The sequence below is a fragment of the Carcharhinus amblyrhynchos genome, chromosome 14 (assembly GCF_965287045.1).
Source record: "Carcharhinus amblyrhynchos chromosome 14, sCarAmb.v2.hapA, whole genome shotgun sequence".
In the NCBI taxonomy this organism is placed as follows: domain Eukaryota; kingdom Metazoa; phylum Chordata; class Chondrichthyes; order Carcharhiniformes; family Carcharhinidae; genus Carcharhinus; species Carcharhinus amblyrhynchos.
This window is the reverse complement of record NC_137337.1, coordinates 20934685-20949353: the sequence shown is the minus strand read 5'-3', so window position 1 is coordinate 20949353 and position 14669 is coordinate 20934685. Positions and strand designations below refer to the sequence as shown.

Sequence of the window (14669 nt, the reverse complement as noted above, 5' to 3'; positions counted from 1 at the left end):
CACCACTTCAACGGGCAGAGAATTCCAGAGATTCACCACCCTTTGAGTGAAGAAGTTCTTCCTCAACTCCGTTCTAAACCGCCCCCTCTTTATCTTGAGGCTGTGCCCCCTAGTCCTACTGTCCTTTCTGAGCGGGAAGAGTCTCTCCACCTCTACCCTATCCATCCCATTCATCATCTTATATGTCTCAATGCGATCTCCCCTCACTCTTCTAAACTCTAACGAGTACAAGCCTAGTTTATTCAGCCTCTCCTCATAGCTCAACCCCCTCAACTCCGGTATCAGCCTAGTAAACCTCCTCTGCACTCCCTCCAAGGCCAAAATATCCTTGCGTAAGTGCGGCGACCAAAACTGCACACATTACTCCAGCTGCGGCCTCACCAATGCCCTATACAGCTGCAGCAAGACCTCCCTACTTTTATATTCAATCCCCCTCGCTATGAAGGCCAGCATCCCATTTGCCTTCCTGACCACCTGCTGCACCTGCAGGCTGGGTTTTTGTGACTCATGCACAAGGACCCAAGGTCCCTCTGCACCGTCGCCTGCTGCAGTTTTTCGCACATAAGTAATAGTCCTTCCTACCATTCTTCCTACCAAAGTGGACCACCTCGCACTTGCCAACATTAAATTCTATTTGCCAGTTCCTGGCCCATTCGCCCAGCCTATCTAGATCCTTCTGCAGACTCTCCACACCCTCCGCACAATTTGCCGTTCCACCAATCTTGGTGTCATCAGCAAATTTCGACACCATACACTCAGTGCCATCCTCCAGATCATCTATATAAATGGTAAATAGCTGAGGCCCCAGCACCGACCCCTGGGGCACTCCACTAGTCACCAACCACCAATCCGAATAGCACCCATTAACCCCCACTCTCTGCCTCCTATTTGACAACCAATCCTCTATCCATGCTAACACCCTACCCCCAACTCCATGCCCCCTTACCTTCTGCAATAACCTCTTGTGAGGTACCTTGTCAAACGCCTTCTGAAAATCAAGAAAGACCACATCTACCGGCTCTCCTCTATCCACCGCCCTAGACACATCCTCATAGAACTCCAATAAATTCGTCAGACACAACTTCCCCTTAACGAAACTGTGCTGCGTCTGCTCTATCAAGCAATTCCCCTCAAGATGCCTCGCTATTTCCTCCTTGATGTTGGATTCTAACATTTTACCTACAACAGACGTTAAACTAACCGGCCTATAATTCCCTGCCTTTTGCCTGCCACCCTTCTTAAACAACGGCGTAACATTAGCCGTTTTCCAATCTTCCGGCACTTCCCCGGAATCCAGCGACGTTTGGAAAATAACAACCAAGGCATCCACTATCACCTCCGCCATTTCCTTCAGAACCCTTGGATGCATTCCATCTGGTCCTGGGGACTTGTCCACAATCAGTCCCTCCAGTCTGTCAAGCACCGCCTCTCTAGTAACAATAATGTCATTGAGACCCTCCAGTCCTACCACCTTTCCATCGCTAACACCCTGCAAATTATTCACGTCTTCCTCCGTGAAGACCGAAACAAAAAAGTTATTCAAGACCTCAGCCATTTCCCCATCCCCTACCACTAAGTCCCCCTTCTCATCCTCTAAGGGTCCAACGTTCACCCTAGCCAGCCTCTTCCTTTTTATATATTTATAAAAACTCTTGCTATCCTTTTTTATATTAAGCGCTAGCCCAGCTTCATAGTTTCTCCTACCCTTCTTTATCAACTTCTTTGTCAATCTCAGATTGCTCAAACCTCAGATTGCTACTGTCCACCACGTCCTTTCTGCTCGGTGTCGTTTTGCAGCCAATCGTTTTGTCTTGTTAACATATTTTGCAAACCTTCTGTCTCTAATCGCGAAAACTTTTGTTTGGGTTCCTTCTGGTGCAATTTGCTGATGCAGCCCTTTAAATTAAATCAGTTTCCAAACCCTTTAACAGACTTCCCAGCACCCAGATTTAATTAGTACATGCTGGAGGTTTGGAGACAGTCTGGTTTTATTTAGGGAAAAAGATTGTGTGTGAGTGAGTGGGTGGGGAAGGTGGGGGAGGGGAAGGATCAACTCACCCTAAAAGACTTTTTCAAGAGTGTGTGTAATGTCACCAGATTTGTCTGAGCAATGTAGCCATATCTGCAAAAATATGACATTTGTTTAATGTAAACTTGGAGTGCTTTTTATTTGCCAGTTTGGCTCTGAATGTTGCCAGATGAAGTCAGTGCTCCTCCCACTTTGAACAATTCGAAGTTAGTAATACTGAAAGCTTGACCACTCAGAGCTGCCTCTTCCTGAGATCCCCCGTTAGTTCACAGAACACAGGAAGTCAGAGAGAGAGAGAACCCACAGCGCGCGTCTTCCTGTACACTTCTGTGGCTATTACTGCTTTAAAAGATTCAAAAAAGTTCAACGCAACGCCATCTTTCAGGCAGAGGGGCAAAGTGCGTTATTCTTTTTCATGAAATGTGGAGTCCTTCTGTGGTTTGGGGACTAGAGTGCTTAAGTCAGCGTGCTTCTTAAATGGGTCTGCACAGCGGAGATGATCGATGATGAACAGAGCATCTGGACAAGAAGTGGAAACTGGAGACATGCCAGGGTATGTAGTTTAACATATAACAGACCAATTTCTGCTCCTTTTTAAAAAAAAATAAACTTGCTATCCCGAGAGCTTTTTGCTAATGCATTCCCCATATTCTTGCATAAATTGCAGCTTTGCAACTTCACTGTCTAATGATTTCATTGTCAGCACCGTTAGTGTGCTGATGTGGCCGGTGCTACAACCACATTAACTCTGCTTCCTCCACAGAATGCAGCAAACTAATATTCCCTGTCCATTCAGCCCACTCCTAGGTGCCAAAGATGAAAGCGGGCAGCCTGCCCCAGCCGCTGCCCCTTTGCTGCCGTTACCACTGCCAGGGATCAGCATCCTGGATAAGCTCATCAGGACTTGCCCAGTGTGGCTTCAGCTCAACATCAGGAAGGAAAAAGTCACGGAAATACTCAGCCGCGAGCCACTAGGGGTAAGTCCGTGCCATAAGCTGTTATTTCTGGGCGAATCTGTGTATTGCCAGAGGTGCCAGGATGGCAGTGACGCAGGGGGAGCGCTGCTGCTAAAACAAAAATATTTATTTTTCCTCCGATCTGCACACAGGGTACGAAAGGAAACTGCTCAAATTTCAGCAGCTAACGTTTTGGAGGTTTTATAAACTCCTTAGCGTGCGCTTAGTACGGTGGCACCTTGCCTCACAGTGCCAGGGATCAGGGTTCACTGTGCGGAGTCTGCATGTTCTCCCCGTGTCTGCATGGGTTTCCTCCAGGTGGTCCGGTTTCCTCCCGCAGTCCAAAGATGTGCTGGTTAGGTGCATCAGCCATGCTGAATTCTCCCTTGGTGTACCCGAGCAAGCGCCAGAGTGTGTTGACGAGGGGATTTTCACAGTAACCTCATTGCAAGGGCAGCACGGTGGCATAGTGGTTAGTACTGCTGCCTCACAGCACCAGGGACCTGGGTTCAATTCCGGCCTCAAATGACTTTCTGGGTGGAGGTTGCACATTTTCCCCATGTCTGTGTGGGTTCCCTCCGGATGCTCCAGTTTCCTCCCACACTCCAAAAATGTGCGGGTTAGGTGGATTGGCCATGGTAAGTTGCTCCTTAGTGTCGGGGGGCTAGCGTAAATGCATTGAGTTGTGAGATAGGGCCTGGGTGGGATTGTGGTCAGTGCGGACTTGATGGGGTGAATGGCCTCCTTCTGCACTGTAAGGATTCTATGGTAATGTAAACCTACTTGTGACAATAATAAATGAACCTTAAAAATGTCAGTTTTGAAATCTGACCTCTGTCGATTGGATACGGATGAGGTAGTACAGTGGCTCAGACTCTGTTCTGTCCAAACGATTTAAAAATGATCATTCTTTGGGAGACTCCTTTTATTTCTTAGACATTTTCTTGTGACATTTGATCCGATTAGGATGTTAATGATAAATGATTCCCTGAATAGCCTCAATGAGACCTGTGAGTAGGAGTAAAGATCACCATTCATTTCTCTAGTGCTGCAGGGTTAACCCAGGGGTCGATAGGGATGATCTCAAGAGTTAGTAATTTGCCTTTTGAGAAACTTCCATTCTCTTCTCTGTAAGGAATCCGTTGCCGACTGCAAAACAGTAAAAATGACCTAATTATGTGCGCAGTAGGAAAAACCAGTAAAACTTGGGAAATGACTGATGTTGCTAGTTCAAATTGTATACATTAAGATGGAACTCCAATTTGGATAGGGGCCATTTTCCCACTTTACTAATGTATCAGCCCCTTGTGTTTATGGTGAACCTTTTTGTGTCAGCTGTGCATTTGTTTTCGCACTGCTAGATGCTTTCTTCACTGAATAAGTAGGACTAGTGGGTAGCTGCATTAACAGCTGATGCGTTGTATAAGGGTGGCACAATGGTTAGCAGTGCTGCTTCATAGAACCAGTAACCGGGTTCAATTCCAGCCTCGGGTGACTGTGTGGAGTTTGCAATTCTCCCCACGTCTGCGTGGGTTTCCTCCAGGTGCTCCAGTTCCCTCTCACACTCCAAAGATGAGCAGGTTAGGTGGATTGGCCACAGTTAATTGCATCTTCATGTCCCAGGATGTACAGGGGAGATTAACCGTGGTAACTGTTTGGGGTTACAGGGTTTGTGTCTGGGTGAGATGCTCTGTTGGAGAGTCTGTGCAGACCTGATGGGCTGAATGGCCTGCTTCTGCACTGTAAGGATGCTTTATAAAAGGCCCACCATCAGCCCTTGTGTCCAACACTGGTGCAGCATCAGCGCCAGCATCATTGTCAGTAGTCTTCTTCCCTGAAATCTCTGGCTTTCAGAAGTATCTTTGATGCACGATTTAAGTTAATGGCCTGACAGTGGTGCTCCTGTTGCACCCGCGTTGATGTGGATGTGCCGGCGTTGGACCAGGGTAAACACAGTAAAAAGCCTGACAACACCAGGTTTAGACATAGATGCTAATGACATGAGTATCACTTACACTATTCCACTCATGCAATGCTTTGGAAGCATCTACTGGCAGTACCCACTCATCTGCGCGAGCATGGCAGCGTAGGCACGTCTGGCTTCTCTCAGTTCATGCCTTATCTTTGCAGGTTGCCATTCTTTAAGTGAGATTGGTCTTGGCACAATGACAGATGGCAGTGAAAACAGTAGCTCCATTGATTTGGGAGATGGCTGAGAGTTGAGTGGCAGAACCCTTTCACTTTCGGTCCACAACGGTCTATATCTCCATACAATTCAGGAGAGGCAATCACCTGCCTATCATGGCTGCCCTTCTGGGGAGTCAGTTAATTCAGTTGTCTGAACGGCTGGTTTGGATGCAGAGTGATGCCCACAGCGTGGCTTCAATTCCTGTACGGCTGAGGTTATTCATGAAGCCTCTGCCTTCTCAACCTTGCCCATCGCCTGAGATGTGGTGAGCCTCAGATTTATTCAATCTAAGGTCATCTGGGACTATGGTGACTTTATTGCTACCTTTTCCCCACCAGTGCTTGGTGTCTCGTCTAGTGATTCCTCGTCTATTTTTATGACAAATATGAAGTAATGATCACTTCAAGCGTGGCTTTGCACCTTGAGATAGAGAGTGAACATGTTTTCTTTGCTCTCTGGTGGAGCATTATGAGTAAGGATGCATATCTGCCCATATGGCATTGTATTCTCATTATGAACATAACATGCTCAAGCGTAATCACCCTGTGTGTTAACACATTCATGTAACGGGTTATACAAATCAGAGAATATTGGAAGATGACAACATGTACAAGTTCAGTATAATCCTTCAGTTTCTATCTGTTTCCCAAACTCTTCCTCCAAGACATATCGGCAGCAGTTTGTTCAGTTGAGATCAATGTATCCACATTGAATTGGATTGAATTGATGAATTATTATTGTTACATGCGTTGGTATACAGTGAAAAGTTTCTTGTGAGCTGTACTGTTCATAGAATACATAGAAGAGAAGGAAAGGGGAGGGTGCAGAATATTGTATTATAGTATATAGTAGTCATAGCTAGGGTGTAGAGAAAGAACAACTTAATATGGTAGGAGCACTCAAAAGTCTGCTGACCATTCTTGAGTTGGTTGGTACATGCCTTCAGACTTTTTTATCTTTTTCCCAATTAAAGACTTTAAAGTGTATACTCCACAGTTGGATGAATAAGATGCTAGCTGGCTGCCAGGCTGCCAGAGCATCCTGCAAGCAATATTACTCCAAAAGGATCATGACTGGACAAGTAATCCAGGATAATGCTGTGGGGACCTGGGTTAAAATCCGACCATGGCAGATGGTGGAACTTAAATTCAATATAAATTTGCAAATCAGAAAAGTCTAATGAGGTCTGTGAAACCATTCTCAATTTTCATAAAACCCCATCTATTTCACTAAGATCCTTTAGTGAAGGAAATCTGCTGTCCTACACGTGACTCCAGACCCACAGGATTGTGGTTTACTCAGTTGTATCAAGTTGTTACAATGTTAATAATAAGGAATGAAACCTGATGGACGATCGGTTTCAACCTAGGCAGCAGAAACCACAATGGCAAACTCAGCCCTGCCAACCCCGCAAAGTCCTCCTTATGAACATGTGGGTGTTAAAATGGTGAGAGATGTTTCACAGACTAGTTGGAGTCGTACTCAATGGACGGGATTTTACAGCGTCGCTTGACGAGACTGGAAATCCCACCCGAGGTCAACGGACCTTCCCATTGCCCGCCCCTTGCCTGCTCCAATTCCCGTGATGGGCAGGGTGCTAGAATTCCAGCGAATGTCCCAGACATCACCAGCACTATTCTTTGGTATGTCCTGTCCTTTCAATAGGGAAGAAGTTACCCTGGGAATCTTCAGCATCGACTCCAGACCTGATGGGCGGGATTTTACAGCCTTGCTTGTGCCAAAATCGTAAAAACCCAAGGTCAACGGACCTTCCCATTGTCCACCCCTCACCCAATCCGATTGCCATGGAGGGCGAGGTGGGAAAATTCCAAATCATAAATCTTGAGGCATCAGGTCAAACAGGGAAGGGGAACCTCCTGCTGAATACAATGCACCTTCCCTCTATGGCTGCTAAATCCTCAATGTTGAACACCACTTGGAGGAAGAACTCATGGTGGCAAGGATGCAGAATGTATTCTTGATGGGCTCTTCAATCACCAGGTTTGTCTCAGTAGCCCCAGCACAGACCAAGCTGGCCAGGTTCCAAAGGACATAACTGATAAACTGGGACTGCAGCAGGTGGTGAGGGACCCAACAAGAGGGAGAAACACACTTGACCTTAACCTCGCCAGTGTGCCTGCCACAGATGCATCCGTTCATGACAGTATCAATAGGAATGATCACCACACAGTTCTTGTGGATGATACTCTCCACTGTGTTGTGGGGCATCACCACCATGCTTAAATGGGATAGACTGCGTACAAATCTAGCATCTCAAAAGTGGGCATCCATGAGGCATTGCGGGCCATCAGCAGCAGCAGAACTGTATTGAACCACAACCTGTAAACCCATGACTCTGCATATCTCCCATTACCACCAAGCCGGAGGCTCAACCCTGGTTCAATGAAGCATGCAGGAGGGCATGCCAGGAGCAACATCAGGCATAACTAAAAATGAGGTGGAAATGAGGTAGAGTCGTACCTAGCACAAAGGAAGATGGTTGTGATTGTTGGAGTTCAATTATTTCAATTCCAGGGCATCATTGTAAAAATCCCTCTGGATAGTGTCCTGGGTCAGCCATCTTCAGCTACTTTATTGATGACCGTCCTTCCATCATAAGGTCAGAAATGGGGATGTTCACTGATGATTGCGCAATGACCATCCCCAACAAGAGAGAGTCTAACCATTGCCCCTTAACATTCAGTGACATTACCATCACTGAACCCCCACTCTCAACATCCTGGGGGTTACCAATGAGCAGACACTGAACTGGACTAGCCATAGAAACACTGTGGCTACAAGAGTATGGTAGAGGCTAGGAATCCTTCAGTGTAACTCACCTCCTGACTACCCAAATCCTGTCCACCACCTACAAGGCACAAGTCAGGAGAATGATAGAATACTCTTTCCATTTGCTTGGATGGGCACAGCTCCAACAACACTCAAGAAGCTTTACACCATCCAAGACAAAGTAGCCCACTCCATCGATGCCCCTTCAACAAACATTCACTCCCACCACCACCGATGAACAATGACAGTTGTGTATATGATCTACAAGATGCACTGCAAGAACTCACCAAGGCTCCTTATATAGCACCTTCCAAACCTACAACTGTTACCACCTAAAAGGACAAGGGCAGCAGATACCTCGAAACACCACCAGTCAGAAGATCCCCTCCAAGTCACTCACCATTCTGACTTGGAAATATATCACCATTCCTTCACTGTCACTGAGTCAAAATCCTAGAGCTCCCTCCCTAACAGCACCGTGGGTGCACCTATCCCATAGGGACTGCAGGGATGCAAGAAGGCAGCTCATCATCACTTTCTCAAAGGCAATTAGGGGTTGAACAGTAAGAGGATCAAGAGTTACGGGGAAAGGGTAGGAAAGTGGATGCGAGGAATGTCGGATCAGCCATGATCCTATTGAATGACAGGGCAAGCTCGAGGGGCCGAATGGCCTGCTTCTGTTCTGACTTCTTATGATTTTATGGCAATAAATGCCAACCTAGCTAGCAACATCTGCACCCTATAAATGAATTTTAAAAAGTGAGTGACAAACCTCTTTTTGTCTCAGATGAAATAGCATGTTCGAGAGTCACACATTTCCAAAACAAAAGCATTTTTTTCCCTCATTTGCTCATGGCTCAATATTGACAAGAAAACTGACGTTTTACCTATATTTTTAAAAGTGGAATGACAGCCCACTTTGGAACGGAAGTGGAAAGACAGCCTGCTGCCTGTAGTGTGATGTGACAACTTAAAAATGTAGTACTACCCAGCAGCACAAATGCAGCAAATTATATTCTTAACTAAATTAGGCAGTCACTACAAAATGTAATTAGTGAAATAAATTTTGGGAAACTGCTGGATGAGATCCAAAGATACAGACTTAATGCACGATTACCTGTGAGGCCTCATGGAGGAAGAAAGCCATTACGGGTAAGCAAGCTATTACATTCACATTACAAGTCTTGTAACTAAGTATTGTCTTCATGAACACGTTAACTAGAACAGCACTCACACCCCTTGTGACTGTACAAAGAACACAGCACAAAGCTGCAAAATTCTCAAAAGAACCAGCAATGCCACTTTGGAATCAATAACGATCTGAAACAGAGCATTTCTTTTGTGCCACAGATAATGTAATGACATTGCGATGGATGCCATTGTTAATTAGGGAACATTCCTCACTCATGTTGTGTATATCAAAATGATGATTTTCACTGAATCATACATTGCACCAAATGAACACAAAAGTGGGACTTTGTGACTGGAAATCTAATTAAAGATAAAGGACTGAAGTGTATAGTTTATGGTCCCCTTACCTGAAAAAGGATATAGCATCATTGGAGGCAACCCAAAGGAGATTCACCAGGCTAATTTCTGGGATGAGAGGGTTGCCCTATCGAGAGAGATTAAATAGTCTGGGTCTGTATTTCTTGGAGTATGGAAGAGTGAGGGATGACCTTATTCAAACATATAAGATATTGAGGGGGTTTGATAGGGTAGGTGATGAGATGTCTCACTTTTGGGAGAGTCTCGAACAAGGGGACATCACTACAAGATAAAGCCCGGTCATTAAAAACTGAGGTGCATAGAAATTTCTTCTCGCAGAGAATGGTGAATCACTGGAATTCTCTGCCCCAAAGGGTGGTGAGGCTGGAGTATTCGAAATATTTAAAGTGGAGATAGATAAGTATTTGATAGATCGAGGAATAGAGGGCTTTGGAAAAATGGCACAGAAAAGGAGTTGAGGTCGCACAGAATGGCCATGCACTTACTGAATGGCGGAGCAGGCTTGGAGGGCCTGGCAGCCTACTCCTGCTCCTATTTCTTATGCTTTTGTGTAAAGCAAATAAAAGGTGCTAGTTTCAGCTCCAGTGACGATTGCTGATTAACTCACTGCGTCACTCACATTTATCTACAACTTGCCTGTTCTGGTTGAGATGGGAACAGAAAATGCTGGAAAATCTCAGCAAGTCTGACAGCATGTGTGGGGAGAGAATAGATGTGGAGATGCCGGCGTTGGACGGGGGCAAACACAGCAAGAAGTCTGACAACACCAGGTTAAAGTCCAACCAGTTTGCTGTAAAGTTGGATTACTATCAAATAAACTGGTTGGACTTTAACCTGGTGTTCTGAGATTTCTTACTGGCATAGAGCCAACATTTCGAGTCTGGATGACCTTTCATCAGAGCTAAGGGCAATGAAATTCAGTGGAGACTAATAATATTAGGGTGGGGGGGGGTGTAAGGTCTGTAGAATTGGACAAAGGGAATGTAAATGAGGATATCGAAGGCTGAGAAGGTGCTAAGCGATTCCATTAAGTGATCAGAATGTGAGAATGGCAGAACAGAGGTGCAGATTGTTAAAGGACTGCCTGAGGAATGTGGCAGTTGCACTGAAGGGGGTGGGGGTGGAGGGTGTGGAAAGGAGAAGAGCTGGAATGGAAAAGTGGAAAAATGGAAGTGGAAAAGAGGGATGATAAAATGGATGTATGAGATGAAATGAAATAAAATAAATGGAAATGGGATGAAGGTGGAAGGGGGAGTTTATGCTCTGAAGCTGTTGAACTCAATGTTCAGCCCAGAAGGCTGTAAAGTGCCCAATCAGAAGATGAGGTGCTGTTCCTCCAGTTTGCGTTGGGGTTTCGCTAGGACATGGCAAAAGGCCAAGGACGGACATGTGGACAGGAGAGCAGGGTGGTGAGTTGAAGTGGCAAGCGAGTGGAAGGTCTGGGTGCTGCTTGTAAACAGACCGAAGGTGTTCAGCAAAGTGATCATCCAGTCTGCGTTTGGCCTCTCCGATGTAGAGTAGACAGCATTGGGAGCAGCGAGTGCAATAGACCAGATTGAAGGAGGTGCATGTGAAGTGCTGCTTCACCTGAAAGGAGTGTTTAGGACCTGGGACAGCGAGCAAGGAGGGAGGTAAGGAGGGAGGTGTAATACCTGCTAGGATTGCATGGGAAGCTGCCAGGAGAAAAGGATGAGGTGTTCGTTGGGTGTGATGGAGGAGTGGGGCAGGATGCCCTAGAGAGAGACAGAATGCTGTCGGTGGGGTGAGGGGAAGATGTGTCAAATAGTGGCATCATGCAGGAGTTGTGGAAATGGCGGAGGATGATCCTTTGAATGTGGAGACTGGTGAGGTGAAAAGTGAGGACAGGGGGGCCCCGATCCTGGTTCTGGGAAGGGGTGCGAGCAGTAGCCGGGGGGGGGGGATGGGTTGGATGCAGCTGAGAGCCCTGTCAAGCACAGTGGGTGGAAAACTACAATTGAGGAAGAAGTAAGACATATCAGCGGCGCTATTTTGGAAAATAGCATCATCAAAATACGTGGCAGAGGCAAAGGAAATGTGACTGTCCTGACTGACTGACTCCATGACTCACTCCATCCCACTCTCTCGGTTCATTCACCCCCGCTGTACAACCTGTACCTCTGTTCTGCCATTCTCGCATTCTGATCACTTAATGGACACTCCTAACACTTCCTCAGCCTTCTGTATCCTCATTTACATTCCCTTCGTCCAATTACACACCCTTCCCCCACCTCAATAATATTGGTTTCTGCTGAACCTCTTTGCTCTTAGCTCTGTCAAAGGGTTGTCCAGGCTCGAAACGCTGGTTCTATTCTCTCTCCTCACAGATGCTGTCAGACCTGCTGAGATTTTCCAGCATTTTCTGTTTTTTGTTTCAGTTTCCAGCATCCGCAGTATTTTACTTTTATCTGATTGAGATAAGGTTTGTGATTCCTTAGTCGGGAAGTTTGTTGGTTGAAGTATTTCAAGCACGCTGGCTTCGCATTCCCAGAGAGGATGATTTGAGGAATGAATCGAAAGCAGTGTAGCAAGAAATCACTGTTCTCCTTCAAATAGTACTACCAGATTCTTTCTATTCATCTGAACGTGGCTTCAACTTGACCGCGTGCAAAATCCACAAGGCAATTTTTAGTGTCCTTTAACTATGCACATTATGACCCTGTTGATTAATAAATTGTTCTGATAACTGAAAGAGGAAGGCAATAAACCATGGGAAGGAGAGGAGTAAGTGTGAAAAGATGCTTAATCACTCGTACAGAGAGGTTGCCTGTTTATCTGGTCAACGTTGATTCTTTTAATGGCCAACCCCACAAGTAAGCGGAGTCTTCATGTTTTCCCCGTGTCTGTGGGGTTTCCTCTGAGTGCTCTGGTTTCCTCCCACAGTCTGAAAGATGTGCAAGTTAGGTGCATTGGCCGTGCTAAATTCTCCCTCAGTGTATCTGAGTTGGTGCCTAAGGTGACTAGGGGATTTTCACAGTATCTTTGCTGCAGTGTAAGCCTCCTTGCGACACTAATAAATAAAATAAGTAGCCAATGGGAAAGTGCATCAGAACAACATTGGTACTGAACTTTTGTGGAGAACAGGATTGATCCCATATGGGGGCTGTGTATCATTCTGGTCTCTGTTCAGCAGTGTGGGCAGTTTGGTACAGGATAAGGTAACTAATGGAACATTACCAAACCGAAGCCTCGGAGTTGCAATAACATACTGAATAAACTGGAAATGCAAATACTGAATAAAGCTCAGGTTTCAGCCATCACAGCGTTAGATAAACTGAACCATAACAAAGTGTAACAAGTGGGAAGGTGGCACCTGTGAGTTTACCCTCTTGTGTTTCATTTGGGATTTAAAAGATTTTTTTCATGTCTAATATATTCCAATGTTCATCAAACACTGCGAGTAATGAATGACAGCTTACAGTATAGTCCCTATATCAACAAATACCTCAAATAGCACCTCACAGGAAGCTTAGGCATAATATAAAGACTCTTTTCAGTGCAGTGCAGAAGGCTAAAGAGAAAGTCAATAGGAGGGTTCAAAAGCGAGAAAGGTTTTGAGAAATAAAGCGAGCCTTTATTTGTGTGAAAAACAGGAAGTGCGGGGAATATTCAGCACTCTTCGCACCTGGGAGGGGCACCTTGGCCAGCGACATTCACCCCCACAGCAGCAGCACCACCAGAACTCAGCAATCTTCTGCCACCACCCCCTTTCCCTTGCCAGTGTCTGCCTGCCCGACCCTAACACTCTCCCAGATCCAATTACCCTCTCATCAATATGCTCTCATCCTGCAGGTACAGCCCTAGAAGTGGGCACCACAGCGGGATGGCTGCTAAGGTGCCAGCCATTTGATTGAGGTGGGTGTGGGCAGCCCTTGGGGCAGACTGTTGCCCTTAGTGGTACAGCAGTTCCAGTGGCAGCAAAATGTGGTCTGAGTCCTATTACCCACCAAAGCCGTGTTGCCCTCCCACTCTCACCCCCAGCTTTCAAGCCTAGCAGCAGTTTTGCAGACAGACTCTCAGTCTGCTGCCTCTGCAGAACAGTAAGAAGTCTGTGAGACTTCTTACCAGTCCAACGCCGGCATCTCCACATCATGCCGAACTCCAGCCAAAGGTCTGTGACCTTTCATCATTTATTTACACCACAGGTGGGTTGGACCAGATTTCCGATTGGTCCTCCTGGAGGGCAAGGCACAGCCAACGGTTTGTCTGGAATGTGTAATGCGACCCTATCTGCTGTAGGGTCATTCAGCGTTTGCAATGTGCAATTTGATTCTGTCATTGTCAGACAGCCCAAGAGTGTTCAGGGCTCCTGGTGCTGCAGTATTGAACAATGCGTCTGAGGAAGGTGCAAACCAAGTGAGAACAGTGAGATGGCACTTTGTACAAAGTGAGGCAGAAACTAGACTGGGAAGATCCTCTCCATGAGTGGCCTGCACTTTATGGTTGGCTGCAGCTGGTGAAATACCCTAACTAGTGGGTTACTAACTTAGGAGATTTATGCAATTTTTCCCCCTTGTGGAAGCGATAAACCTGTATAAAGAAAGGAAGAACTTTTCATAGAATCCCTGCAGTGCAGAAGGAGGCCATTTGCCCATCAAGTCTGCACTGATTCTCTCCATAAGACGTCTCACAACACCAGGTTAAACTCTCACAACACCAGGTTAAACTCCTTCATAGGAGCAACGCTCCGAAAGCTAGAGGCGTTTGTGACCAAATAAACCTGTTGGACTTTAACCTGGTGTTGTGAGACTTCTCACTGTGTTTACCCCAGTCCAACGCTGTCATCTCCACATCACCGATTCATTCTGACAGAGTATCTTACCCAAGTGTTCTCCCCCATCCTATCCCTGCACATTTTTGGACTGTGGGAGCACCCACAAACCGGAACACCCGGAGGAAACCCACGCAAGCATTAGGAGAATGTGTAGACTCCACACAGACTGTGACCCGAGGCTGGAATTGAACCCAGATCCCTGGTTCTGTGAGGCAGCAGTGCTAACCACCGTGTTGCCCGGAACAATGGGTCAAAGCTACAACTTTGAAACATTTGTTAGAACAGGAAATGGAAAACAAGAAGTGTAAATACTCAATGAATCCTGGATCTCGGTGGTGCTAATGTAACAGGAACCTTGCAAAGATTTGCAATGAGGCCCCACTTCAGGATTCAGGCTATGGGCTC

At 46.1% G+C, this 14669-nt stretch overlaps 1 protein-coding gene across 1 annotated transcript in view; it reads left to right on the top strand.

The window, feature by feature from the left end:
* Positions 1-2333: 2333 nt before the first annotated feature.
* Positions 2334-14669, top strand: part of rin3 (Ras and Rab interactor 3) — a 98159-nt gene continuing 85823 nt past the window's right edge. Inside the window, exons 1-2 of the mRNA XM_080202376.1 lie at positions 2334-2582; positions 2826-3006. Coding sequence (XP_080058502.1) covers positions 2533-2582; positions 2826-3006 — 231 coding nt within the window. The 5' untranslated portion in view covers positions 2334-2532. The remainder of the gene's footprint in view (positions 2583-2825; positions 3007-14669) is intronic.